Genomic DNA, 27,634 nt, shown 5'->3' with positions numbered 1-27,634 from the left:
TATTTCATGTCGTGCAGGACGTCGCTCAAATCATTGAAGTGAATTCACACCATTTTTCAGGGTCCATATCTTTGTCCGGGAAAAGCCCATACACATATGTACGTACATATGTACATATTTATGTATGTGTACCTCCCTCACTCGCGTTTAGTTCAGGCATACCATACCATACCATACCCCACTTAACAGTCCAGCGACCCCGCCGCTGCTGCTGACACGTTCACTGCCCGTTGCGCTGCCGTCCCGTCCGTTGGAATACAAAATAAATATCCAATATATGCCCACGTGGGTGTGTATCCTGTTTGTGGCATATACGCGTATAATAAGTGGAATAGAAAAATAAATGCGCCGAGATAAAAGTTGTCCCACTCCTGCGTGTCTAAAACATCGCTCAATTCATCGCGGCACAGCGACATGTCAGCAACGAAGGAAGCAGCAAACAATAACAAGAACAGCGGCGCGGCGGTATAACCAACTTGGACCACGACGGTGGTCGTTGGCGACAAAGGACCACTTCCAAGCTTCCCATCATACAAAACGGACGCGTCACGAAGCACGTTGAAATATTGAAGGAAGGACATTTAGGAATAAAATGAAAGGATCGGAGAGTAACCCCCAGCCTCTTTTACCATCCCCATTCGTGTATCCTCATCCTCATCCGCATACACATGGGCACAGTCAAAACCCGTGTGCGAACCGGCTTGCAAAACCCTCACGCTTCTCCCACCACCGGCACATGTCCTATTTGCTTCAGCAAGAACCCACTTACACATATAAACGACTGCATGTGTGTATACTTCGCGTAAATAGGGAAAGTCCTTGACTACGCGATGTGAATGATGCTGATAAAATACAAATTCTTGGGACCGCGGCGTTGTCCGCTAGTGTATTTACACAACTGTACTTATACTCAGCCGGACCACGGCCGAGTCCGAAGCAGAAGTTCCACCACCGCGGTAGACACCATGGGCCATGGCATGGCTCACAACTTGGCGCACACATTGACCGGGCGCTATTACAGTGTCTCGCGACTCGGGAATGGAAAAGACACAGAACAAAATTTGTAAACTGTTTATTATTTTGTTTCGCTTTTTTTTTGTGAAAATGATAATAGTTTAAAATTTACAGCTAGTTTTAAATTGTTGCTTGAATCTTTGCAAGATAACGGGCTATACATATGAACGTACAATATAACCGGATTTGTATTATCATATGTTCACTATACAATTTATGAATTTAGTTGAGTGTGTTGAGTTTGTTTTTTCGTTGTTAGGAAAAATAAAAATGATACAAAATATTTTCAGTGTATGAAATCTTCTTGTCCAGTTAGAGCAAAAGTCTGCGACGAAATTACGCCACATGTGTTCATGCCATGAGCAAATTTTCAACGAACGCCGGTAGTCGGACAAGGGACGGTACTTTCATCTTAGGACGATTCTTCCAAGGGACGAACCCAATTTCGCCATCCCGTCATTGGAAGGAGGGGGTCACGGACAGCATATAAGTTGGGTGTATGTATGCGTGGGTCTTGAACGATTGTGTGAGCGCTTTCTGTGGTATGAGTATTGGGCTAAATGGACAGCCGTCCAGCCCAGCTCATACAAGCGCATACCGTACACGTGGGGGGGTTATGTAGGTATGTATGTTTAGGCGTATGTATGTATGAGTTCTGTTGATACTACTGCCCCCAACCACGTATGTATGTATGGCTTGTGTGCCCTAGGCGGGGAACTATGCTTGAACACAGCCACTTTGTCCAATATTCAAACGGTCACTTTTTGAAACGAATTTTTCTCACAGCCCACACGCCCTTAGCGACGTTGTTCGCGTAGTCACAATGACTTCTATTCCGTTAAATCGGCATTCACTTTTGGGATAGTACGTATTCTACATACACCATATACACCAATAATATCATGGCCGTTAACATTTTCAGGACTAAATCATAATTTCGAACTTTAATTATTGATCAAGTTTGAAAGTCCGCTGAAGCATAATCTTTTGTAAAGCCACTTTAATAACAAGCAGAAACAGTTTCACAGTTCTTCACAGTCTGACAGTTCTTCTAAGGCCTCAATATAAAGCCTTTCAGAACGTGCAAAAAGCGATTCAATATTTGAAAAGTCCTTGTTGACATTTCAATAATGTCCTCCTCGAAGACATTGGAGCAGTCGACTGGTAGCCTACTCGAACAACGCATATATACTTTATCACAATCCGTCCATCCGTCAATCCGTCTTTATGGGGGCCTAGATATCAGACAGTATAAGAGCTATAGCTCTATAGCACGGTATCAAATGTATTTTAACCTTTGTTCCATGTCCCACAAATAACAAATATCTGTGTCATCCAAAATTTTTAAAATAAAACAAAAACGGAAATCGCAGAATATTCATATCTACCAGACTCAATATTCACTTTAAGATCGGGTCATTATTATAGACAAAATTCTTATGGCCGAGAACTAGCTTTTCGCACATACGTATGTATGTACAATTTACATTTAATATGACCATATGATCTTTCAAATAATATTTCCATTAGAATTTGATCACTCTTGAATAACTTATGAGTCTTATGAGTTACGTACATATATCTCGGTGTTTGGTTATGTGTACTATTCAATTACTTGTGTTATTAAGTTTTTTTTTTGTATCTATAGATTCGACGCTTCAATAATAATAAATAAATAAAAAATTGGAAGAGACAGTGAAAGTGTGTGCTAAATTAAACTTCATCAATAGCCGAGTCGAAATACTCGAAATGTCTGTCCGTCCATCTTGATGAGCGCCTTTTTCTCAGAGACTATAAAAGCTAGAGCAACTTAATTTTGTTTCCAGACTCTGATATCTGATATCGTACTTTCCACCCCAATACCACCACCCATAACGGACAAAAATCTGTGGCGTCCACAATTTTAAATATACGAGAAAACGTAGTATCATAGATAATGACCATATCTACCAGATTGCCGAATCTGGATCAGAACGGATTATTATTTTAGCCAGAATAAAGAAATTAATTTTCAGTTGCTAACCCACCCCATTCCAGCGTTGCAGCGCTACTCATTCTCTTTCTCGCTCGCACACTCTCTGCCTCGTGCAGTGTGTGGGCGCCTTTTGGCGGAGGAGATGTATTATATACATTGTTGATGTAGATTATAGATGTAGCAGAATGTAAGCAGATAATATATTTAAAAACTCCGCGTAAATCATAAGCTCACATATATATGTACATATATCTATACTGACTGAGGACGGGTATAAAAGTAGAGTCGCGGCTTCAACATTGGACCCAAATCGCATTCCGCCGAGCCATCGATTTTTTGCAATGGAAACTGCACATGTCTGCACCTTTGCATTGTCCTGGTGGAAAAGATTTCGTATGCGACATTTATAAATTGGGGGATCGGTATGGCTTCCTTCAACTTTAGGATTATTGTACAAAAGCAGATGGAAGTTTGCAAACACAGGTGTTTATTTGATTAAGCTAAAGATTAATTTTTAAACGTTCGTACAAAATATGTTTTTATTTTTACTTCGATTCATCAGAGTTCCGTCCGTCATTCTTTTTTATATTGAGCCTCGGATCTTTGAGTAACGTGCTCTTAACTTCTTCATATTTTTTTTGGGATTCTTCATGGGTAAGCGTCAAGCGCTGTTGGACCATGCGCTTGTTTAGCTCTAATTCTTTTGACTGCTGAACCAGGCGTTTGTAGTCGTAGTTATCAAATTGATTTTCAAATTTGTTTAGGAATCGATTGAGCGACTTTGATTCACATGTAAGCTACAAATATCGAATAATAAAAAATGTTTTAATTTAATTAAATCAAATCTTACATCTTCATAGTTTCTTTGTAAATTATTGAGCAGGCTCACAAAGCGGGATTTTAAATCATTAAGGCACGCATTATAAGCGCACAATGCTTGCTCGGATGTCATCTTCTCCTGATGCTTGTACGGTACTAAATATGGAGCCAAAAAATCGGCTGGCTTGCTAGCGATTTCCCGTTTAAGTTCCTCTTCCTCGGCAAACTGCAAATACAAATATTTTGAAATTGATAATTTTTATTCACTAATTAGTGAATGCAATATGCGAAATAAACGAGTATTCATGAATGTAAATATGCAGGTTTGTATGTACCTGCATCATTCTTATAGCTCTAGCCGCTCCATTTCGAAGAGGATCAAATATTCGAAACTTCAACTTCGGTTCAGATTTTTCAAATTTTCGCAAGTCAAAGATGCTAAGAATGTCCTCCTGCATTTTTTCAAACTGTTTTCTTATCTGATCCTCGCACTGAAGCTGCTCACGTAATAATCTGTACAATTCTAAATTAGTGCGAGTGGGATCTAGCGGATTTGCCTGTAGCGGGTATAAAGAAGATTCCGTATCTACATTCCGTATATGTACATGAAGGAAGAACACTTTGTGTCTAGGGACATACCTTATATATCTTGGTAAGTTTTTCATCATATATTAGTTCTTTGCCATAGTCAGGCTTAGGTGGCTTCGTAAATTCCACTGTTGAAGCGGTGAGTGCTCCAAAAGTGTAATGAAATTTCAAAATAATTTTGTTGAGTTGGAAAAGAAATATACGCGTGGCAATATCGTTTGTGCCAACATCATGGGCACTCCGACGATGAAATTTTTCTGTGACTTTCTGTTAAAATAATATTTATCAGAAAAACATGCATAGATTGTATCAAAATACACTTTACTTTAAGTACGGATCCAGTTATATTGAATTCAAACTCCTTATACCAGCACTTATCACAACGACCTTTGTAGTTGAGAATAGTCACTCCTGGCTTCACAATCAAAAATTCCAACGAATCTAGTCTGGAGCTCGAATAGAAATACAATTTTCGTTGTAGTGTGGGGTCAGAAAAATATTCCATTGCTAAAATGATACAAATGATTATTATAAATTGAATATATAATAACTAAATTTTACTAACATTTCAAACTGTCGTTACGACCTTTGCCAAATATCTCTTCATATTTATCGATTGCGTAGGTGTATTTCAAGTGTCGCATCAGGTCAAAGCGGTTCTCAAAGTATTCATATCGAACGCAGGGATCTGTGCATTCGTTATCATTAAAAATCGTAAGCTGCATCACTTTTCCATCGCGTTGGGAGTAGGGCGCATAGCGCTCGTGTATTGAACCTCTGTATTGAACCTTCTTCTCAGAGTTCGGGAAGCGTTGCTCATAGTCTGCTAATCCAATATGGAGCCTGTTCACCCAAGCGCATATTGCATCCAAATGTTTTTCGTCATTTATATCATGATCTTCTCCAGCTATATTTTCATCGGAAACTACCTTATAGGTGCGCATCTCAGGCGGCTCGCCTGGGAGCATATGCTCCCAGTCATTAGTGTCTCGCAGATCCCAACGTATGTCGCCGACTCTTTGATATCTTTGTTTATTTACATAGTAATTGTGCTGATTCCAAATGGTATCGACTAAAATGTATTCCTTGCATCCTGTTTCACATATAAAGCCTGTAGAAGGCTCAATAAAAACTCCCGTCGGGGCCGCCTCTACAACATCACCATTCACATCTGTGTAAGTGATTCGTGGCTTTACGCTCCAAGGCGCATTATTAATTATAACAACCCAGGCATGGCTGCGACGATAGTGATAGCGGTCCACAGCTAAAAGTTCAAGATCCTTTCCAAAAATATATGTACATATATGTTTGGTTATTCATTTTTAATTTAAATATCCAATGCGAGTGTGTACTCGTAATTATACTAATTACCTCCATTTGTTTTCGCATAAGTTCCGCCTCAATTCGTTTTTCTTCCTCTGCCTTTTGCCTGTGTACCTCTGCCATTTCTTCATCAAGATGACTTTCCAAGTCCGGTAATCCTCGTAATTTATACTTTTGACCAGGTTTCTCCGGGGTTGGGCTTATATCATCTGTTTCAACTTCCAAAATCGGAAAAGGATATGGAACATCAATTTGATCATTAATCACCACCTCCTCGCGGGCCACACCAGAGACTACCAGCGCAGGGTGTCCAGCTCCAATAAGCATACTGGCCAAAAGAGTGGCCATTTCAAAGGAATTTCCTCGACGTTTTCGCAACAAAGTGTCTGGTGAAATTAGGCGATTTGGCTATAATTATAAAAGAATATATGTATGTACATATATTTCAATTTAATTAATTCACATGGACTATACCATATCAATATATTTTTATGAATATGAGATGTGGGCAAAATGGAATTTCAAACTTCAGCGGGTCGCAGCTAGTCGAAGTTTTATATACCCTTTAAACCTTCCCACAATACATACACACATACATATGTATGTATGTATGTACAAACATATAAATTGTGTTCATAATTTCTTATTATGGCAGCTAGTACTGATATAGTTATCCGACTTTAGCTGAAACTTTGTGAGTCTTGTGATAACAGATAGTTAGGATAAAACTAGAATCTAGTTCCTAGATGTACGAGTGTTTGTTTTTATTTGTAATACGTATGTACATTTTACATATATATAAATATATAAATATACTCGTACCTATGTTCAGTATTGCCAATGGGCAAGGCAAGTGCAGTAGAAACAAAATAATTGTGCATAGTATGTACATGCAAATACGTAGGGATGGTTATATGCCTTAGCAAACAGCATGGGAGTTGGTTTCCAGGAAATTTAGCAGAAACTATTGCTTTTCACAAGACAAAAGGGACATTTTTGACTGCCTGTGGCACCTTCTACCTGAACGAAGGATATGGATATGTACCTTTAAAAGAAGTTGTTCCGCAGACACGGCAGGAGTCAATCTGTTGCCTTTTCACATAAAAATAATAAAGGACAGCTAGCTGGATTTGTGCGGAAGCTTTTAATATAATACCCTTTCTGATCGATAGTCATCTGATTTTTATAATAGTTTTGAACGATCATAATCATTCTTATCTCAGCTATATATGATATCGGTTTCCAACTTTTATCCTTTTGCATAAAGGATATATTATAAAATGTAATTTCCACCTTTCGGTTGAATGATCTTCAACACACAAAAACAAAAGTTAGTTAACAGGTGTTGCATGTGCATGTAAGTGCATGTACATATGTATGTATGTATATATATTTACACAAATACATATCTAACATACCAATGGTTGCAGGTAAAATAATAGGCATAGCCTCTAAAAATAATTGAATCGATACAAACGTTGGAAAATATTTACCTGACTACAAACAAATTATTGCTGACACAGATAGGCTTCTTTGATTTCTTTCCTTTTTTTTTTAGCTTAGCTTTATTTATATTGTTCAATATCATATGTACTACATTTATATGCATATGTAATGTACCAATTTTATGAATTACGATTTTAAGATGCCACCGGGAAATTTGAACAATCATCTACTGCAACTTCTAGGGGCAGTAAAGATCACATCACTCCTATTTCTTATGTACATATTTATGTACGTTTATACATGTAGCTTAGGCTATCTGTGCACTGGTATTAGTAGTTTACCTGCCATTCTGCAAGAGAAGAGCCTGCAGGACACCGTGGCATTCATAGAGTTCCCTGTTCCGCGAAATCTTCGAAGACAATCCGGCAATTGCTTGGAATTTTGTTCATGTGCGGATGAAGGGAAACAAAACTGTGAAGTGTAGCGAAACGGCCATTAGATCGGGAAAAGCAGAGAATTACTTTTGACCTTCGGTCGCAATTCCGTTTCCCCTGCGTGGTGGTCGTTGACATATCCGCGTTTAGAATTACTACTGACCTTCCTCCCGATTCCGTTGCCCTTGCAGTGGTCGTTGCCATATCCGCCTTTTTTTTATTGGAGGTGGGCAATCAATAAAGATGAGATTAATTTTGTTCTTTGACGTATTATCGTCCCATTCGGTGCAGTGAAAATACGTTTGTACATACATATGTACATTCAAAATTATTTCTTTAAACCGTAAAATTCTTTCAACCATCGTGTGAAGCCATAAGATTTACAATGAGGCGCATTATCAGCAAGTCGTTGCATTCGAGGTCAAATATATATGATATATATGTATGTATGTATGTATTTATATATGTATGTATGTTAAAGTGAATCGGTTCTTCAGACTGATTGATTCGCAGCGTATGCAAACGGCAATAACTGGGCACACAGAGCAGAGCTCTGCTCTCCCTCCCTGGATTGCTATGTGTATGTCTGGCTTTGTACCCGCTGCATTGTGGTCGCGCGTAATAAGAAACGCTTCAAGGTTATTCGAACGTGTTAAATTAGGATCAAGTCTTGTGCTCGCCAGTCTCAACAATGGAGAAAACGAACATGACAAAACAAAGAGACGAATAAACAGTAAAGAACGAAGCAACGGGCGCTCAGTTACTTGCACAGGGGTCATAGCTCGAATTACAAAAACAAAAACGTCCAGCTCATTCTGAAGGAACAAAATTTTAAAGAAAAATTGCCAAAAGCAGCACAATTTATACAACAAAAATAAAAACCAGTAGGGAAGTTAGCCTCGGCTCGCCGACACTTCAGACACCCAGCCGATCGAGAGTTTTTTGAGGTACATATATGCATAAGTATATATATATATATTATATAAGTACATATATATGATATAGTCTTATAGGATATAGGATCCATATTTTATGGATTTTTTTTGACTGCGAAATCATGATACCCTCCGAAATGGCTGACAGAAAAATGTGCAAAAGCTACCTTGGACTTTCCGATGTTAATTTTTATTTATTTTTTTATTTATTTAATTTTTAAACATAAATGCCAAAAATCATAATTTTCATTTGATTTATACCATATAATTTGATTAAGAATATTCTACAGTATAAATAGTAAATAGTTTGTCTGGTCCGATACGCCGAGTCTTGTCCTGTACAAGCCGCTGTACAAACCACTGACCAAGAGTACCATACTCCTTGCAAGGGTAAATAAAATAAAAGGGTGGAAAGTAACAGAGTCTGCCGAGGCAGAATCACTTTCAGTTGCCACCCTGGTGAATGGTTTCCACCGCTCGCGGGTCAGAACTCATAACAATGCGGACAACAAGACCTTAAGATAGGGTTGGCAGGCAGCGGCTTCTATCGTTGACACAATGCAGCGTCTCAGAGCCTCCATGACCACCCACTCCAAGCAGCCGGACCCCTTCCTATGCTAACCTCGGGCGAAGGACTCACATGGGAGGCACGTCGCTTATCGGGACACATAATGAGCCACTGCCATCATTTTCATAAGAGCGCAAAGACAAAGCGGTGAAATTCAGCGCGATTCCTTAAGATTTTGTCGTTGAGAGGTGCCACTTGGTATGTTCTGACCTATGCTGTCTCCAGGAACCCCAGCCAGCGTATAGCGACGCAAAATTTCTGTTTTTAAATGAGCACACACGATGAAAATCAGCGACTTAACCCCTTTATGATAATGTACTGCACGGAAGTGTTTTTGTCCTGGGGACAAAAGGACCCACGGAGTCGACACTAGCGGCCATAATACGCGTAAGGCCGCTCCGCTTGTCATTTCCATTCTCAGCACTGTACTCCCTTTCGATGATGATACATACTCTACACCGCTCCCATGAGCCAAACCTTAACCTAAGCCCCTTACCCACCCGCCACATGTGTGTCATTTTGATACCCTTGCAGAAGGTGTACAGACTTTAATCAGCTGTTTGCAACGCACAGCAGGAAGCTTCTCCGACGCGGTAAAATATAAATGTGTGAATGTACATCCACATTGACAATAATAATTGGGTATTTATAATGCTTTTTGATTACAATATGTTATTTTTGAATTTAATGACTTGATAAATGGAAAGTCGAGATTACTTTATTGGTAAAACATATTGAAATGTCCTGTAACTAAAAATGACAGACCCTTACCCTCTTCAAGGGTACCATTCGATTCGGAAGGGCATCGAAAGCTTCGCCCCAAAGCGCAGCATTTATTTCGTGTTAATATAGGCATGTACGTGTATAGTGTAGGCTACAGTGCAGTAGGAGTATTAACATTCACGAAGAATATTTTATTAGTCGGGCTTGCTTTCGCGACCCGACCCCTTGGGATCTTTTGCCATACCTTTTGCCAATGAAAGCAGCAACGAGTTATAATATAAGCACGCGAAGTCAAGACAGAGTTTTCATTGCAGATACTTTCCTGTGCTTTGGATATACATACGTCGTCTAACCCACGTTAGTTTGAATCTACATAAATGTTCAAAAAATCGTGAATACTTCTTAATTTTGTTTCTTTGTTGTTTATTTACTGCATCACGAATGAATCTTTTAGCTTCAAATAAAAATATCATACAACTGCCCATTGATCCTATCCCTGTAATTAAGCACTTAAGCTACGCTTTGAGGCATACCTAGAATATACTGTGTACAGGTGTATATACATACAAATGTACTTATGTACATACGAATGATGATTTTAAACTCTACTCTTGTCCATGGAAAAAAGATTGACGTGATGCACACAGACTTCGGGAGTAGAAGACCGACTGGCCCTGAGCTATCCTAACGACGTCGCAGAACTTGCAATCACAGATTCGCTCCAAGTCACATGGCGTGGCATGGCGTTGCCCGCAGCTAGGATACTTACGACGGACACAACGTTGGTTGAAGTATGGAGTGATGGGGGTCGCGAATCCATACCAGACAGATGAGAACACTGATGCAAGGTCTCGGACAAAGTCGATGTCTGTTTGTTCAAAGGAATACATCACTATATTGCGAGTAAGAAGAGAAAGTGGAGCCAAGGGTCTGTACAGTCGAGAAGGGTCGGTCAATGGTCGCAGCAATGGCTGTGTCAGCGACAGCGAAATTGGCGTAGTCTCGTTTATTGTAGCCGTGAAGGTTGTATGGTTGTATGGTTGTTGCTGTTGGCTGTTGGCTGTTGCTACGCTCGAGCCTTTGGCAAGAGAGACGACGAGCAGCGGATGTTCCACGACTTAAACTGAAAATGACATGATAACCAGACGCAAGAGGGTCTAGAAACGGCAGTTTGGTTGTCTTTTTATATTATGAATACGTCGATACTGCCGATTGTCAATCAGTGAGTGGTTTCCTTTACACCTACATATACTCGTATTTATACGATACGGTGCGAGGAAAATAAAGTTACAGATGGATAGAACACATGGCTATGGCTTCAGACCAGAGCCTTGCGTTGATCTCAGGAGCATTGAGATTGGGTGAAGACTGGCCTATACTCGTAGATATAATAAAATAGGGTTCGCTTCCTTCCCCTTGGCACTTGCATATTCACACACACGTACATAATTTTTTTCTCTTCCACGAGTATCTTTTCAATCCAAAGATTTGTCACTACATCCATGCCATGTCCATTCGCTGAAAATCGATATGCGCATTGCGGATGAGGGATAGGGATATATCTGAATGTGTGGTCACAGTCTCTGTGCTAATGCGGACCTGCGAACAAGTATTTCAATCTACTTGACTACTTAAGTCCTTATTCTAAACAATTAGAATGTGACACGATTACAAATCATTAAAATTTATTCGTAAGCCTGTCAATGTCAACTGATTTTATTCGGCTATGTCTAAGAATAGCCTCATAGAATATACTTACATACGTATATACTACGAGTAAGAACAAGAAGCGGCTGTGCCAAGTTACAGCTCCACAAGAGTAGCCGCAAGTCTTAGAGACAAGTTTTTATAGAAACAGCTAGGCTTAATTGGTAAGATGTACACAAGACGAGAATACTCCAAAGAGTATGATATAATGCTCCGATAGAATAGATTTCCACTGATTCCATGCCTGTTCATGAACTCTCCTCTTCAAGGGTATCCAGAATACTGTTACATACAGTTTATGAAGTCGGACATGCCTCCGTCTCCATCTGAGTTATTCATTCTTTCGTAAGATCTTGTTATATATATCGACAGTGTCTTTATGTGGTTGAAATATCCATTCCCATCTTAACAACGATGCAGCGGTGGAGATGTAATGCAACGTCTCGCCAAGTGACCCCTTTCCATGATATGCCCATGTTAAATTCGCTGGTCAAATGCATTACTGGTAGATTGACTGAGAACCAGTCCTGATGAGGGGTGGCGGTTGGTATCGCTGGTGCAGTCTAGTCTACCGAACGACAGGGATACCATACCTCCGTTCTATATGCATGTACATATGTATGTAAGTATGTATGTGTTGTGGATGTATTTGAATTTATACTCTTCATTTACATATTTTTACCACACAAGCATCTGTATGTACATCATTTTCACTTATACATATACATACATACATGTATGAATATGTATGCAGGCATATGAATATAAATAAATACATACATATATACAAATGTATGTGTGATAGTCGTACATGGTTGTTTTTGGACCTATAGCAATTAGCAACTAATTGAACCTGTACATATGCCACGAGCTGGCTTCCCCCGTATCAAACATCGTCCATCTTAGGTGCAAAGAATATCTTAACAAAGCTCTACCGAATACATAAGATGTGAAGAGCCACAGCCAGAGCCGGGCCAGCCAAGGATACAAGAAAAACTGCATGTGTCTGCGTTATTTGCATGTGGCTCGCACTCGACTGATTCTCGGAGCAGGATGTAGCGTGGGCGGATGGAGATGGAGGTGTGTGCATTTCTTGCCTTGCTTAGCCTTGCCTTGCGTTGCGTTGCGTTGCCTTGCTCTTGCTCTTTCACTTGCTGCATATACGAGTAGTTTAATTTTGAAAAGGATTCGTCTGCTCGTTGCTGGAGCTTTTGGCAAAGACATCTCGTTCGCACTTGCTGGCTCGGTCTCTGTGCATCTTCTGTGGTCTCTGTCTAACACTCTGACCAGCAGCAGCACTGCAGATATAGTGAGAGCCGGTAAGTGGTCAGAAGTTGATGGTCGAGAATGGTGCGTCTGCCATGGCATGGCTCCATCGCTACCTCTTCAATTGTTTCGAATTCTCTGTTTTCTCAACGGCAGAGGCATTGGAAAATTACGGGAACAAGGCGGCCAGGCAATGGTTGCATTTAGCTTAGATTGGAAGGACCAATTCCAGCCTGCACGTTTGCCTTCTCCTTACGCGATATCCTGGCTTCAGCAGTTCTATATGACAGGAATATGCATATACTCGTATACACACACACACACACGCGCGCGCAAACGCACACAGGTAAAGGTTGCTGACAAAAGAGCTCGGACTTCGTCACAGTCTCGGAAGATGGCAGAAGGAGGCGGATTAAAACAAAGGAGCTACGAGCTCAAATATGCAAATCATAGGAACAGCAATGACTAGACCATGTGTGTAGCACAAATGGAATACACTGAGATATAATGAAAGAAAGGGATTCCGATGCGGACGAACTGGGCACAACTTGCGAGAGCAGCGGTTTTGTCTGCCAAAATCGCCTTAGCTTAGATAAAACTGCACACAATGGATAGAAGCGAGGGCTGGCTGCTTGGATTTAAGGGTGGTGCTTGGATTTAGGTAGCGGTAGCAGTAGCGGTGGCGAACAACTTGTATGCCATCCCATTTCCTGCAATACAGCATTGCAGGTTTGCGGACATCGGATTAGGGTTTCTTTATACGAAAAGATTTTGAATATCTACTCGCAATATAATCCTAAGCACATCCTAAGATATGTCTAGGAGAATGCATTAGATCGAAACTATTGATATATGCACACATTTTTCTACAGAGAAGTGAGTGGGTACATATGTACATATGTATAAAAATCGATCTGCTCTTTTGAACAATGGCCCAAAGTACAGGTTTTTATATTGGGCTAACTGATAAAGGATAGAACATATATATGTATATACTATATGTATATATTATTATCAATTATCATCTCAACATAGGTTGCAAGGAAGCTAACCAAGGAGCCCCGATGCTTGAAGTTTGATGAACAATAAATCTTTATTTTAGAAATCGGCTGTTCTAAAACGACTGTCGACTAAACATGATCAAAATCTTAGGTTTGTAATCGCAAGGAAGAAAGAGTCGGAATAGCTCAACGAAAATAGGACGCGTATTAGGCCGGTTAAACATTCCGGAACCGAGAAACTATGAAGTCAAAATTCGGAATCAGAAAAAAAACTCAACCTGTAAAAAACTTGACCCATAGTCGCTGTGGACAGCAAGGCCAAAATTTGATGAACATTTTTTGTTTGTTTTTTTTTCAAGTTTTTTCTGTTTTTCTTTGTTAGTAAATAAAATTATACAATTTAAATTTTTTAGTTTAGTGTTAGGGGGTTTCTACCACGAAATAAAATACACTTTTTTTGGTTAACTATGCATTAATAAAAAAATTAAATTCGTCGATTTTTTTCAAATAATATTGAAACTTAAAAACTATTTCATATTGATAAAAAGGTATTTTTTTTATGTACTGTTAAAAAATTAACGGTTGGTGAAAATCAAGAAGTTCAGCTAAAGAAAATTTTGAATTCTATTCAGACAAACTGAAAATGCGACGAGATGTTTTTCTAGCTGTGGGTGAAAATCAATGCTAAAAATCAAAAACGGACGGCTTTTATATACATTCATATGTATGTACATATACATACATATATGTATATTCATGTACATATGTATCTACATACTAACGTCTGTTTTTATCTGAAAAAGTTAATGCAAATGTGGGATAGAAGTACATATGTACGTGTATGTATATATGTATGTTCCGGGGAAAGAACACATACCCGGCATACTTCTTCCAGCAACGGTGACCAATGTCCAGCCCAATGCTCCTTCATCTTTCAATTCTCGCGAAAATTTCCTTCGTCCAAGCTGCGTACAGAGGTGTGACGTGAGGGGTTGAGTTGAGGGTTGGAGGATGGTTGAATCGACGCGTGTGTGGGGTTGGGGAGAAAGTGAATTGAGTTTAGACGAGGACGGCGACGAATTCGTAATCACACAAAACAGAAAAGAGACTAAGGCACTGTGGGGGGAGAGCCAGGAGCATGAGCAAGAGCAAGAGGAGGGTGTCGCCGTAGTGGGTGACAAATCGACCGTTGCATGGGCAAAGAAGGTAGCTGGCAAGGAACTACAGATAAGAGGGAAGGAAGGTACGGCAGCGAAAGAGAGACCGAACGAAAATGGAAAATGTTGCTTTGGCGGACAACGGACAATCGGTCGGTTGCACGGGTTGCCGGACAAATAGAGGGGAGGACAGCAACGCCGATGAAAATCTGAAGTATATACACATACACTAGCTCACATAAACACATACCTATTCGTACATACAAGCATGTATCCACACATACACACGTGTATTGCAATAAAGCAACAACTCTAAATTTTCGCAGCAGCAAAATTTACGCTAAAGATGCTGATGTGCCTGCGGATGCTAAGAATGTGCGTATGTATACGTATGTATACGTACGATGTGTGTGTGGTTCCATGGGCTGGTGTGTATAAGATGAAATGACCCGACCCGGGCAGGCTGCTTGGCTTTTTAGTAGAAAGGAAAGGATGTTTCTTGCCAGTGCCGCCCCATGCCGGACATCTGTAGTTATGTATGTATGTCCTTTTGTTTCTGACCGTTGTATACATGTCCGTGTGTACGTACATATGTATGCACATGGACTAAAAACATTTCTTAGCGATTTTTCGAACGGAAACACTGGTGACAGTGCTGTTGTGTTGTCTGTTTCGTTGATATTTTGGCCATTGGCCGCTGCCGTTAGTTAGATTCAATTGTTACAGACAAGTTCTATATTTGCTGTACATATACTGGATATACTGGATATACGAAGAATTCTGGTCAGTACATCTACCGTTTTCAAATCTAGAATTGCATAAACATAAATTCAAATATATTTTTGAAAATAATCTAAATGATAACATTTTTCCTCGGGCTTTGTCAGTTTGCAGAGCTAATGATAGAAAATACAAAAATGCCATAGAAAATAGATCGGCCGGATTGAAACTAGAAATCTTTATCATATTCAAATATGTAAATACATATGTACATATGTACATACATATGAATGTAGATATGTTCAAACCATATGACATATCGTTACAAGCAGCTTTATTTTATTTTTTCTTTTATTATTTGAAGGAGTTACATACATGTATGCATCACCATGTCCATACGCTAACGGTATATTCATTAACGATCGGTATTTAGTCACAAGAGACCGAAAGACATTGTAGGATTGATACCCCCAATATATGGTTGGTGATTAAAAGCACAACCAACCTTAAGAGCTTCGTTCGGCGGCAAAACCCGAACACAAAAGCTACCCAGCTGTCAAGTGAGAGGCGCATCGTATTACTCTCTCACCAAAGCAGTCGCTCTCTGGCGAGAGCGAAAGAGCGGCAATCGAACATAAACAGTGATGAAGGCATGTATCAAAACAAAGCGAGGGAAAACTGGACTCTAAGCCAAGAGCAACAACAGCAGCCCAGCCGGGCAGCAGCCGAGTCTGCGGCGAAAATAACACAACTATCAACAACGATGAGCGCCTCCTGGGTTAATCAGTCAAGGGCCACGCTGGACTAAATGCAATCGTTATTTACGTTACATCAGTAGTTCGGAAGTCGTGGTCTGAATGCTTTAGTAAAGACTCCTGTTGGCTCCTGTTGCTCTTCTTCAAAGCCCACTCGTATTATTTTTAAAGCAAGTATCCAAAAATATACATATAAGATGTCCTCCGCATCCCAGCAAAACCAAAACTACACATTCACACAAAAATGCGCACAGCATGTTGATGTAGTGCACGCAGCAGCATCATTCGATTTCGCTCGTTTTTGCACATAGCCATCATATACGGTGGTCCCAGAAACGGACCACACCACACCACCCGTTCACAGGTCCATAGGTCCTTTCCAGCGCAAAAATATACAACACACATATAGGCGTATAGGCGTATAGGCGCGTCCACTAAGACATGACAACAAGAAAGTATGTTTGCTGCTGCTAAGGCCAAAAAGGATGTGCGTCTCACACAGCACACAGCCTACAAACCGGCCACACGAGTATTGCGTCGACTTCGTTGATGTTTCGGTGCATACAAATGCTTGTATATATGTGTGAATACTCGGCTGCGTGCGTGTGAGTGCGAGTGCGAGCTGTCCAGCCTGTTCATCCAAGTAGACGGGACGGACCGGACCGGACCGTACAGTGTGGCCTGTGGTTGGGTTGGCCAATACCAGCAGAAGCGGCGACGAGAGCAATGGCGTTGGCAACGTCGACTTCTTCGCTGCCGTCTTGGCCGTTATTAATCATTGTACATTTGGCTGTCACCGAAAAAGGCCGCGAATTCGGCAGCAACGGGACACGCAGAGAGCGAGAGCGTCGACACACTCGTACATACATACATGTACTGCTACGTAAATTGAAGCGAAAAAGGAACAAAACGAAAACTACAAATACTGTCGACTGACCATACATACACTTTTAAACAAGCACACATACTCACTCAAACACACACGCGCAAGGCAACAACCACCTCGTGTGTTTGTGTGTGTGTGTGTGTGGGCTCGTACTCAGGAGAAACGAAACACCAACTGAGACAGAGGCGCATAACGTGGACGTGCGATTTTAAATTTTCCGTGGATGCCGCTGTCGCCGTCGCCGTCGCGTCATCGTAGTGTGGAAATTCGCCGCGCTAAAATCAAAATTCGCTCAAATTGTGCGCTCGCTAGCTCGCGGTAGTTTGTCGCCGGACGCTGCTGTTTAGGTTCGCATAATATTCGTCGACGACAGAAAGGTCACATCCTTTCGAAAGCCGGTCGCTTGAAGACGGTGTTTGTGCTGTCGCGGCTAAGATTGGAACGATGGCAAATAATTGTAAATAAATGAGAACAAAGTTAAATTGTGCTTCCAGCTTGTAAACGCGACCAACATTTGATCTCCTCGTTAACCATCAATCAAGTTTCAATCAAAAGAATAACACAAGACAGTGACCATTATCTATATTCCTGAAAGTGACTTTATGTTATGTGAATATCTCAGGACGATCGAAAAATAGTTCAGTCCTATTTAGATTTTTTAAATCGAGACAAAGTGCCCTCCTTCATCGGAAGGTTTACATTGAACTTTTCACCGGAAGTGTAGGAAAAAGGTTAGTATGTGTGTTTTCACCGAAAAGCCTTCGAAGCAAATAAATAACTACTTGTTAAATACTATAACATTTTAAAGCCATAAATTTGTATACTTCTTCAATTAACTCAACGTAAAACTTCTGCGATCGAACAAACGCTACAAATTAAGCAAAGTAGTGAAAAATTCTAAAAATATTCCGAATATATATTGTTTTGGTGACAGATTTTTAAAAAACAACTTTTTAAATCTTCAGAAAGGGTAATTGCTTTAAAATTTTGTTACGTAGATAATTGCGTCACTTCGACTGCCTATATACAAATATAAAAAATAAACCGGAGGCACCATTCTATAAATTCTCCCTGTAATTGACACAAACCATTTATAAAATATCCAACCAATTTTGAATATTCTTTGATGCACAGGTGCATCATAAATAGCACGTATTACGTCTCACAGGGAGAGAATAGCTCATATCAATATGTGTTTCTGTGTTTTTTAAAATGCATTTCACTTGTTCAACAGAGATCGAAACAAAAGGAATGCTCTGCTCGACGCCACAGAAGGGGGTATACGAAGAAAAGATTGTTTTAGTAAAACATTCTTCACGCGTCTTACTTGGGTTGAGTCAGCGGTGGCGGAAGAGAGGCAGTAGTGGTATTGGTGCTCTCTTTCCTAGGACGTTTCGGGTATGAAAACCCACTGGGAGTGATAGAGACAAAATCGGAGAGAGATTCAGCCACTGTAGAGAACTTGTTTCCCTTAGGATTTGATCGCACCCATATCTGAGATATAAATTTATTTATAAGAATGTAAAAGGCGGGATGTTTAAACCTACAAAGATGTTGGCACGCCGGTTTTCTGGATTGAAACAAATGGAATGGGTGAATGGTAAACATTTTAATTATTTATACTGGTTCTGCGTAATTATCACAAAATCAAAATCTTCTTGCTCCAGCTTTAACAGTTTTCGAAATCACCGACAAGTCGTTTTCGAATTGTTATCATTATTCCGTCTGCATTATATATCCGTTATCGAAAATTGTTTACTGCCGTATACTCTAAATTTTAGATCCCACAAGATAACGCAATTTTTTGGAGCGGAATTTGTATACTATTTGAATCAAAATAGATCTAGTATGTTATCAGAAGAATCTGTCTGCTCTGATAGTCTCTGGGCGCTCATAAACAGATGAATATGTATGTACAGAAAAAGTGTTTGGATGCATACAAAGATTGTACAAATATGAACGTAAAAATAATAGATCATTATTATAGGAGCTTCAGGTGAAGTAAATGGGGAGGGATGTTCCCAACAGGGTGTTGTTCAGAGATGTAACCCTTACCCCCAAATATGTTCGTTAAGAAAGGGACACTTTTTGTTGGTTTCTGAAGACAATCCAACTAAAAGCGTCGCGTTTTTCTTAAATACTATTTTCATATATACATATTTATATTTTCATGGTCCATGTGTACATGCTATTATGTTTAGTACATGTACATTCTTTATCAGCATCTATGTATTTAAGGCTGTCAGTAATTTTGTACTTTTTCATTCTAGTTACTTTCTTAATTTTAATGCAATTCGGATTTAACTTTGCCCAGACCCTTGTTTTTGTTGCGTAGCCGCAGAGATGGGGTCATTATATCATACATATGTATGTATGTACATGTGTAGCTAACATTGAAGAAATCGTTCGAAAAACAAGTCTTTGTAAGAAAAACTTTTAGCCTCATCCAGAAATTTGCAGCGAATAGAAGTAACCGATTTCGAAAACACACAACGAATCTGATCAAAACCAGATTAACAAAAGTATTACAAAAGTTTAGTGACTGATTTCAACCAGATCATGATATTCCTGATCAATATTCAGTCTATGTCTATCTGCTCGCCCCAATCTGTTAGTCTGCCTATTTCCAAACCAACTAGGCACGAATCTTAAATGTAAAGCTTTGTACCTAAAAAGATATGTATCTAGCTGATACATAGATACATATATATGTAAATTGTAAAAAAATTGTCTGCCACACTGTTGCCAAAATTTTGATTTAAGTATTTCTTTTACCTGCAAAATTAGATTCCTCGTCTTCGAAGAAAATGTGTTAAATTAAAAAAGACATAATATGCCAAGCCAAAGACAGAGGTCCCATTGCCATTTTCTGAAAAATGCAATATTTAATTATTTGTAGATATGTACATCCATATGTATGTACATAAGTCACTTTTACTACTAGACTGATGGTAATTTGCTGTCTTTTATGTATCTGGGCTCACAATGGACTTTGTACGAAAGCAATTCACAAACTAAATGAATTTTAGTTCTGAAGGATGGTAATATGTCAACACAATTCGTAAGCAGATAATTAGGTAACCTGCCAATGTTTCTGTGTTCTGTATATATGTATGTATTTATGTACATATGATCCAAGAGACTATTTATTGAATAGTAGTTCTGCTTGGCCCATAGCTATAGATCAAAGTCTTCCAACAGGTCGGCACTTATGGTTACACCAACACGCAAATACACTCACTAATGCATTCATGTGTGTGTACATTCATACGAACGTACACAAGATTACAGTTCTAAGCCCGTCGAGACATTCACACACACACACACAACATATAAACTGAATTGGGATCAGCCAAAATCAACTTTTTCTTTTATTTACAGAATAGTACGTCTCCTTCTCTTAGTATTCTTGTTGGTTCTTTTTATTTCTTTTTTATTTGTACATTAACACAAGCGAACAGAGAAATCAACAGATACATATGTATGTGTGTACACATGTATGTATGTACTTATACAAAAGCTCGCACATATTAGTGCTACTAGTTTCAGTCGTTGACCTCTATTTGCCAGACTTTGCTGCTCTCCTATCCTGCCGTGTCCTTGCCACATGCATTCCCTGTCTGTGCCTGTGTCTGAGTGAGTTCAATACGATGCCAAATAAGAAAAAAAGTAAATACAATAAAGTTATAATTGTATATAGGAAAATCAGGAGCTTCTAACATACAAGCGTACATGTATGCATGTACATATGTATGCGCATATATAGGAACACATACATAAAATATGTAAACGTACTTTCACAAACGGCCAGACGGTTGGCCACCACAAACAAACCTACTTATGTATGTACATATGTATATACATACGCACAGATCCCTTACGTATGCATGTGTGAACGTTGCATGTATGGTTGGCAGCAACACCAGACACAGAAAAAACCGTACTCTGCCCCTACATACATATGTACATACATACATACACACAAACAGACAAACTTGGTGTAATTCTTTTATATTTATTTCTTTCATCTTTTTCTGTTGTTACTAGATTTTTTACACACTTCTCACTGTCCCAGTTTGGTTCATGAAAAGTTTAATGGCGCGCCGGCACAAGGACGGACACTGTACGAAAGAGAAAGTAAAAATTCTTTTGCTTTCGCCATGGCTGCTGAATGGTGAAGGACCTTGTGATTTTTACACAGCTGTAAAAGTTTTATTCGATATGTGTTTGGTGGACTGGACTGTGGGTAGAGTAGGAGTGGAAACACGTGCATCGCCAACACGTTATTTGCTCCTCTATTGGTTATGGTTTGAGCGCATGAGTATATGTACATACATATGTACATATGTAGTAAATATCGGCATGTCGCTTAGGGAACTTAGTGTGATGCATTAATGTACGTACATGTTTATGTACCATATTTTGTGACTCCCCTTTGGCACGATTGCATTTTTTATGACTATGTACATATCTAACTATAGATCAAATTTGTCGCGATCAGATACAGCCTGCTTGAAAAAAAAATATAACAAGAAAGAACAACAACTCTAGCAATACCCTTTCAGACGGATGCTAGTTTATCTTTAAAAATAAAAAACCTAAGCTTATTGAGGTTAAGCTGGAACAGAACAAGGTTTTCTTACAATCATTTGGTTTTCAATCGATTCTAGAATCCTATAAGAAAACATGATATATACACACATACATATGTACACTATGGTATACATATGTATACATACCAAACATTCTACTGAGTTTGAAAGCGTATCATTAATTTAATATATTAAATTAGCATTAGCATTAATATTTATGCACATATGTATGTATGAATTGTGTAAACTATAGATCTGCAAGGTCATTAAAAGTCATTTTTTGAGATCAAAAAGGAAGTGAGTCGATAAAGGAATGTTATATTTTGCGTCCTTCTAGCTGTATATTTGCACATACCATAGCTTTAGTTTCACGCTTTATACATAAGTATGTACATACATATGTACATATATGATAATATATGTATATATCATATACATATACAGCTATAGCTGACATGGGGAAGATCGGTCAAAACAAAACTTTGAGAAAAACAAATATTTATGGAGATAATTCCACCTTTAATTTGTTCATGCTTGTAAATATTTCACTTGATAGGATTAGGTACAAATCGGACAATAATGTCATATATGTACGTATGTATCTGTCTTAAGTGAAATATGTCGAAAAAGAAGTTTCAGGAACGCCCGAGTACAAAAATATCATCTACCCAAAATTCAAGAAGCTGTAGCATGCATTGAATCGATCGATCTGCAAGGATATCAAAATGACAAAGGAGTCATTTGGCTTTTTTATTTTCTGGATTTTATAAAATTAAATCTTATTGTCTCCAAAAAGACCTTTAACATTTGCTTTAGTCGTTCGTATTCGTTAGCTAAATTTTAGTCTTAATTCGCTCATTTCGATCCTGGATTTTTGAATCGAAAACTTCGTATTAGGAAAATGACATTTGAAATCAACAGCCAACATTTTGAGCTTACTTTAAGTGGCTGTGAATGTGAAGTCAACTCAACCAGATGAGAAGAACCAACAAACTTCTGTCAGGTGTTTTGGTTGCTCTTGATTTAATCATCGCGCTCTTAAGAGATAGCCACGCTTCTCTTTCAATGAATCCTCTCTGCACAGACACACAGAGACATTTGTATTACAGGTTCACTCCTTGTATAAAATTGTGCGAATGCTGTGTGTTCTTGTATACAACACAGCACAGCAGAGCAGAGCAGAGCAGGAATGAATTCATGTGTCAGTCATGCGCAAAACGTGTTTTTCATTTTAAAATTGCACGACCCGGTCCCGCTCCCCAAACGAGCCAGCTCTTTTGCATGCCTCGTTCTTTCTAGGGAGATGGAGGCGGAGCATATTGTTATTTGTCAGAGCCTGAGCGGAGGCGAAACTCCTGGCCGCTATAAAGAGGCATATTGGCTGACGACTGACGACTGCAACTTGCCCACTGAGGCTCGAAGTCTCACTTACATTCACCACACACCAAGTTTCGAGGCACAAAGACTTTCTGATGCACCTGCTGGGACGTATGTAGATGTAGATGTAGGTGTAGGAGCTAGCAATAGCGCAACAGGCGTGTTTGGTATTGGCATGGCATGGCATGGATGGGGATGTTTAATGCTGCGAGCGAACTTGCAACGAAAAGTGGCACGAAACAGGTAACAAGTTATAAACTGTAGTCTCGTGTGCTCGGCTATGATTCGTGTTCGAGTCTGGTACGGATACGGGTTTTGTTCGTATGCAGCACGTAAAGAAGCCGATGACGATAGCGAATGGCTTGTTCTTGTTGCTTATTCGTAGTTTCTCGCGACGTCGGCGCTGCGCGCTGCATTTTGGAGCAGGCGCGCCGTGGCGCGAAGGCAACGCACCAATTAGCATATTCCATTGTCTCTTTGTATGTATGTATGTATGTTTATTTTATATACCTATGTAGACACATACATTAATACATACATATGTATATATATGTGTAGATATTTATGTAAATAAATATTCATATACATATATATTATATGTATATATATGTATGTGTTTGTGTGTGTGTGTGTGTGTGTGTATTCGGGCACTTTAATTTTTAGAATCCTTGTGCGCTGAGAAAAAGCACGGGGGGCGTGCCTCAGCTCATTTGCCTGTACATCTAGAGAGAAGAGAAGGAGCGGAAAGAGCAGAAGAAGCAGCGGCGTTTTCATGAGAATTTTTGTCATCTCAATTTGTAACGTTTGGTGGGTGGGTGTGTTTGCACTAGAGTATATGCATGTATGTATGTACATACATGTGAATACATACATACGTATGCACATACATACCTTTGATAAATGCGTTTGTGTACGCGGTTTATTTACACCGCGTGTTGTCTGAAATCTGAAAAGTTTCAAACGCGAGACGATTTTATTGGAGCAGTGTACGAACATCTGACTCGCTGCTGCGACCCCAACCCGTACAACCCCAAAAGTAGAACAAGTACATGACGCGCGCACACGGCATTCGCCATCGATGTACATATGTACATATGTATGTACAGTGTTGTGGGCTTGATTCTAGCGAATGAAAACGTACTGTTTTATATACTACATCATAACATGCGTTTGAGTCTTAACTGTGTCACAATAATTAATTTTAGCACTCGCTAAATCTGCTTGTATTTTTTCAGAACTCAAACTGTTCGACAACGGCTTGAAGTTGGATATTTCCAGCTACCCCCACATGAACATTCGGATGGGTACGAAGGGCAAGCGACCTTTGCGTAGCTTGACCCCGCGGGACAAAATCCATGCCATACAGCGCATACACGATGGCGAGTCGAAGGCATCTGTGGCCAGGGACATTGGAGTTCCCGAGTCTACGCTTCGCGGCTGGTGCAAGAATGAAGATAAGCTGCGCTTCATGTCCCGCCAGTCGACCACAGATAAAATGTGCGCCGACGCGCTTGCCGATAAGCTGGACGTCTCTGCAGGGCTGCTGGGTCCCCCTGAGAAGAGGCAGCGCATTGATCCATCACTTCCACTGAACTTCTCCAACAAGATGAAATTCGATGAGCTCGGCTTTAAGCGCGCCCCGCTCAACGGCTTAGACTATAGTACAAACAAAAATATGTCCGAATTGAATTATAATGGGCTAGCCGTTGATTATGTGGGATTCAATGGTCACCGACCCGCAAATCCTTCCCCAAATGCCATTAGTCCCCTATCAAGTTTGACCCACCTTTCTGGTCTCACCGGTTTATCACAGTCTCCGCTGGCTATAAGTTTCAATGAACTGACCACAAACCTAAATTTATTGGCACAACTGAATCCCAGTCTTGCGGCAATGTCGGGACTGAATAGTTTTTCAACAACTGCCAACAACTTGCGAAATTCGAAACCCAGTGGGCAGCCACCGTTGCAAGTGCAAAGCCCACGCAGTGATAGTGGAGACCGAACCCCAGGACTGTCTGTTAAGAACTGGGCTAAGCAAAAGCCATTATCTGCCGTGTCAAGCGATGTCAGTTGCAGCGTTAATTTAACTATTAAAAACGAAGCAAAAGGAGCAGATATAAAAAGTCCGAGTCCATCACTAGCACCCTCACATGTAGGTGGCATTATCTCACTGTCTAATTTGGCTGAGGACCCTTTGCTTTACTGGCTAAAGTCTCAGCAGACGATGCTCGGACTAAACAGCCTATATCCTCCAACAACCCCAATGGGGATGACAAGTCCCCCCATACGCTCCTCCACGCCACAGCATATGATCCAACACGCACAGACACCACCACTACCGTCTGCACCATTGACACCATCATCGACTCCATCCGGCAGTCTCGACGAAAAGAACGCGGCTTGGTATAACTGGTGCAAGGTTTTTGGTGCCAGCCTTCACACACTTAATCCAAACTCTGCGACGCTAGCTGCATTGCAGGCCAATTCACTGCAACAGCAGCCCGTATCAGCTGTCTCTGATGTCACTGACATAGCCGATACGTCGAAAGGACCTTTCGATAATATTCTGTACTCCCATCTTACAAAGGAGTCTGAAACCCCGTCGGTCCGTAGCCTATCATCAAACGAGCACAATCAAATGGACCAGATAGACGCTGACGAGGTGACAAACCCGGATCTCGATACAGAAATCGAAGCAGACGTACCCGGCAAGCCGGAAGATTTGTCAGCATCCGCAAAAAGAATAACTCCATCTCAGAGTCCGATAACATCATTGGTTCCGGATAGCCATACTTCCGAGCCTTGTGGTAAAATGAGCACCACCCCCTCTGAATGTGTTAGTAGACCCGGAAGTGTAGGTGGAGACTGCAAAAAGATCCTCGACAACATGCTTTACAAAATAGGTGGCATTAAATCACATTTGCCCATGATTGTAGATGCGCCCTGCGAATCAGAAGCAAGTTTTGCCAATGAACACAATCAGCACTCCAACAACAACGATGTTAGCGCCAGCAACAATAACAATAACAACTCAAACAAAACTGACGAAGAAGAAAAGGCAAAATATTTAGATTTAACTGCCGACATCGACAACGAAGACGTAAAGGCCATCAGGCATGGCGAGAAGTTTCTGCAGTGGCTGGAAAACTGCAGTAACCCTCGGGTAACAGCTGTGCAACTTATGCAACTGAGATTTTTGATCGCAGCTATAAAGTCCAGCAACGAGCCTCAAATTGCAGAAAAACCAAATAAGAACCTGATGGAAAACGAGGAAAACACCGAGGAAGACTCAAGCAGGAGTAAGATCAGACGCCGCAAATAGGACAAGCCCAAGTTGGCGCCTTCGGAGCCAGCCACGGATATTCATATAACGAATGCACAGCGAGACGCAATTGCCAAACAATGCTCACGGCTAGGACTGCCATACTTGGGTATTGGCAGCCTTGGTAAGACACCAGCATCTTTAAGGTGCCAGACAACCTCACCTGCTGTTTACCAATCATCGGCCACTCTATTGAGCTCACTGTTCTTCCCTCCCTATGAATTTGTACATTGTGACCTCGATGATGACCCGAACGACTGCCAGATAATAGGCGAGTATCAGCAGTACGATGAACTAAGTTCCAGCAGTTAGAGCGAACCTTAGTTTTATTACGGAATCCTTACATATACATAGGTACTACATTTTGCTTCACGCTGTGCGTCTACAGACTATTTGGTTTTCTGTGGGTAACCTAACGCAAAACAAAACATTTTTGGACTTAAATTTTACTAATTAATCATATGATAACAATGTATATATTTAAAATGTCTATTTGTAGCTATTATAGTTAATTTAAACAAGGAAAAGTTTATGTTTTATCCGATTCAATAGAAAAATGGTTATAGCATTTATTTTTTTGTTAAAAAACTTTCCATGTGCAAGGTGGTATAAATGAATAAAATGCATTTGATATCAAATGTTTTAAGTTTCAAAAATCTACTGAAAAAATAACGATAACAAATGTGCTCATAAGAATTTTCCTGATTCCAAATTATTGCGATATTTAAATAAAAGAAGGCATTTACAACTTTGAATGTAATAATTTTAAATACATGTTTAATAAAAAAATATTAGATAATTTTAATAAAATTGTTTGATTCTGACTTTAAAAAGGCAATTAAAAACTAACACAATAGAGAGCACCATGTAGGCATGGCACCAATCAACACCATCACCTTTTTTATGTACATACGTATGTAGCTACCTATTGTATAGTATGTACACAGCTGTGAACATGGATATAGTAGTGCCGCACCACATCACTTTTAGGACTGTCTTTGAGACACTTCCAGTTTTTCAAATTGA

General features: G+C 39.9%; 2 protein-coding genes across 2 annotated transcripts in view; one reads left to right on the top strand and one right to left on the bottom strand.

Moving 5' to 3' along the window:
- Positions 1–3,461: 3,461 nt before the first annotated feature.
- Positions 3,462–27,634, bottom strand: part of LOC111072057 (coiled-coil domain-containing protein lobo) — a 33,771-nt gene continuing 9,598 nt past the window's right edge. The window contains exons 4-10 of the mRNA XM_041593533.1: positions 5,768–6,127; positions 4,962–5,676; positions 4,722–4,903; positions 4,448–4,663; positions 4,144–4,365; positions 3,840–4,034; positions 3,462–3,786 (exon numbers count right to left, since the gene is read on the bottom strand). Coding sequence (XP_041449467.1) covers positions 3,535–3,786; positions 3,840–4,034; positions 4,144–4,365; positions 4,448–4,663; positions 4,722–4,903; positions 4,962–5,676; positions 5,768–6,127 — 2,142 coding nt within the window. The 3' untranslated portion in view covers positions 3,462–3,534. The remainder of the gene's footprint in view (positions 3,787–3,839; positions 4,035–4,143; positions 4,366–4,447; positions 4,664–4,721; positions 4,904–4,961; positions 5,677–5,767; positions 6,128–27,634) is intronic.
- Positions 17,085–27,355, top strand: LOC111072060 (protein distal antenna). The gene is made up of 2 exons (XM_022363677.2): positions 17,085–18,048; positions 24,522–27,355. The coding sequence occupies exon 2, from the start codon at positions 24,575–24,577 to the stop codon at positions 26,606–26,608; it is 2,034 nt and encodes a 677-aa protein (XP_022219369.1). The 5' UTR covers positions 17,085–18,048; positions 24,522–24,574; the 3' UTR covers positions 26,609–27,355.

The sequence above is a fragment of the Drosophila obscura genome, unplaced genomic scaffold (assembly GCF_018151105.1).
Source record: "Drosophila obscura isolate BZ-5 IFL unplaced genomic scaffold, ASM1815110v1 contig_192, whole genome shotgun sequence".
Taxonomy (NCBI): domain Eukaryota; kingdom Metazoa; phylum Arthropoda; class Insecta; order Diptera; family Drosophilidae; genus Drosophila; species Drosophila obscura.
The sequence above is the reverse complement of the archived record's forward strand: the minus strand, read 5'-3'. Positions and strand labels throughout refer to the sequence as shown.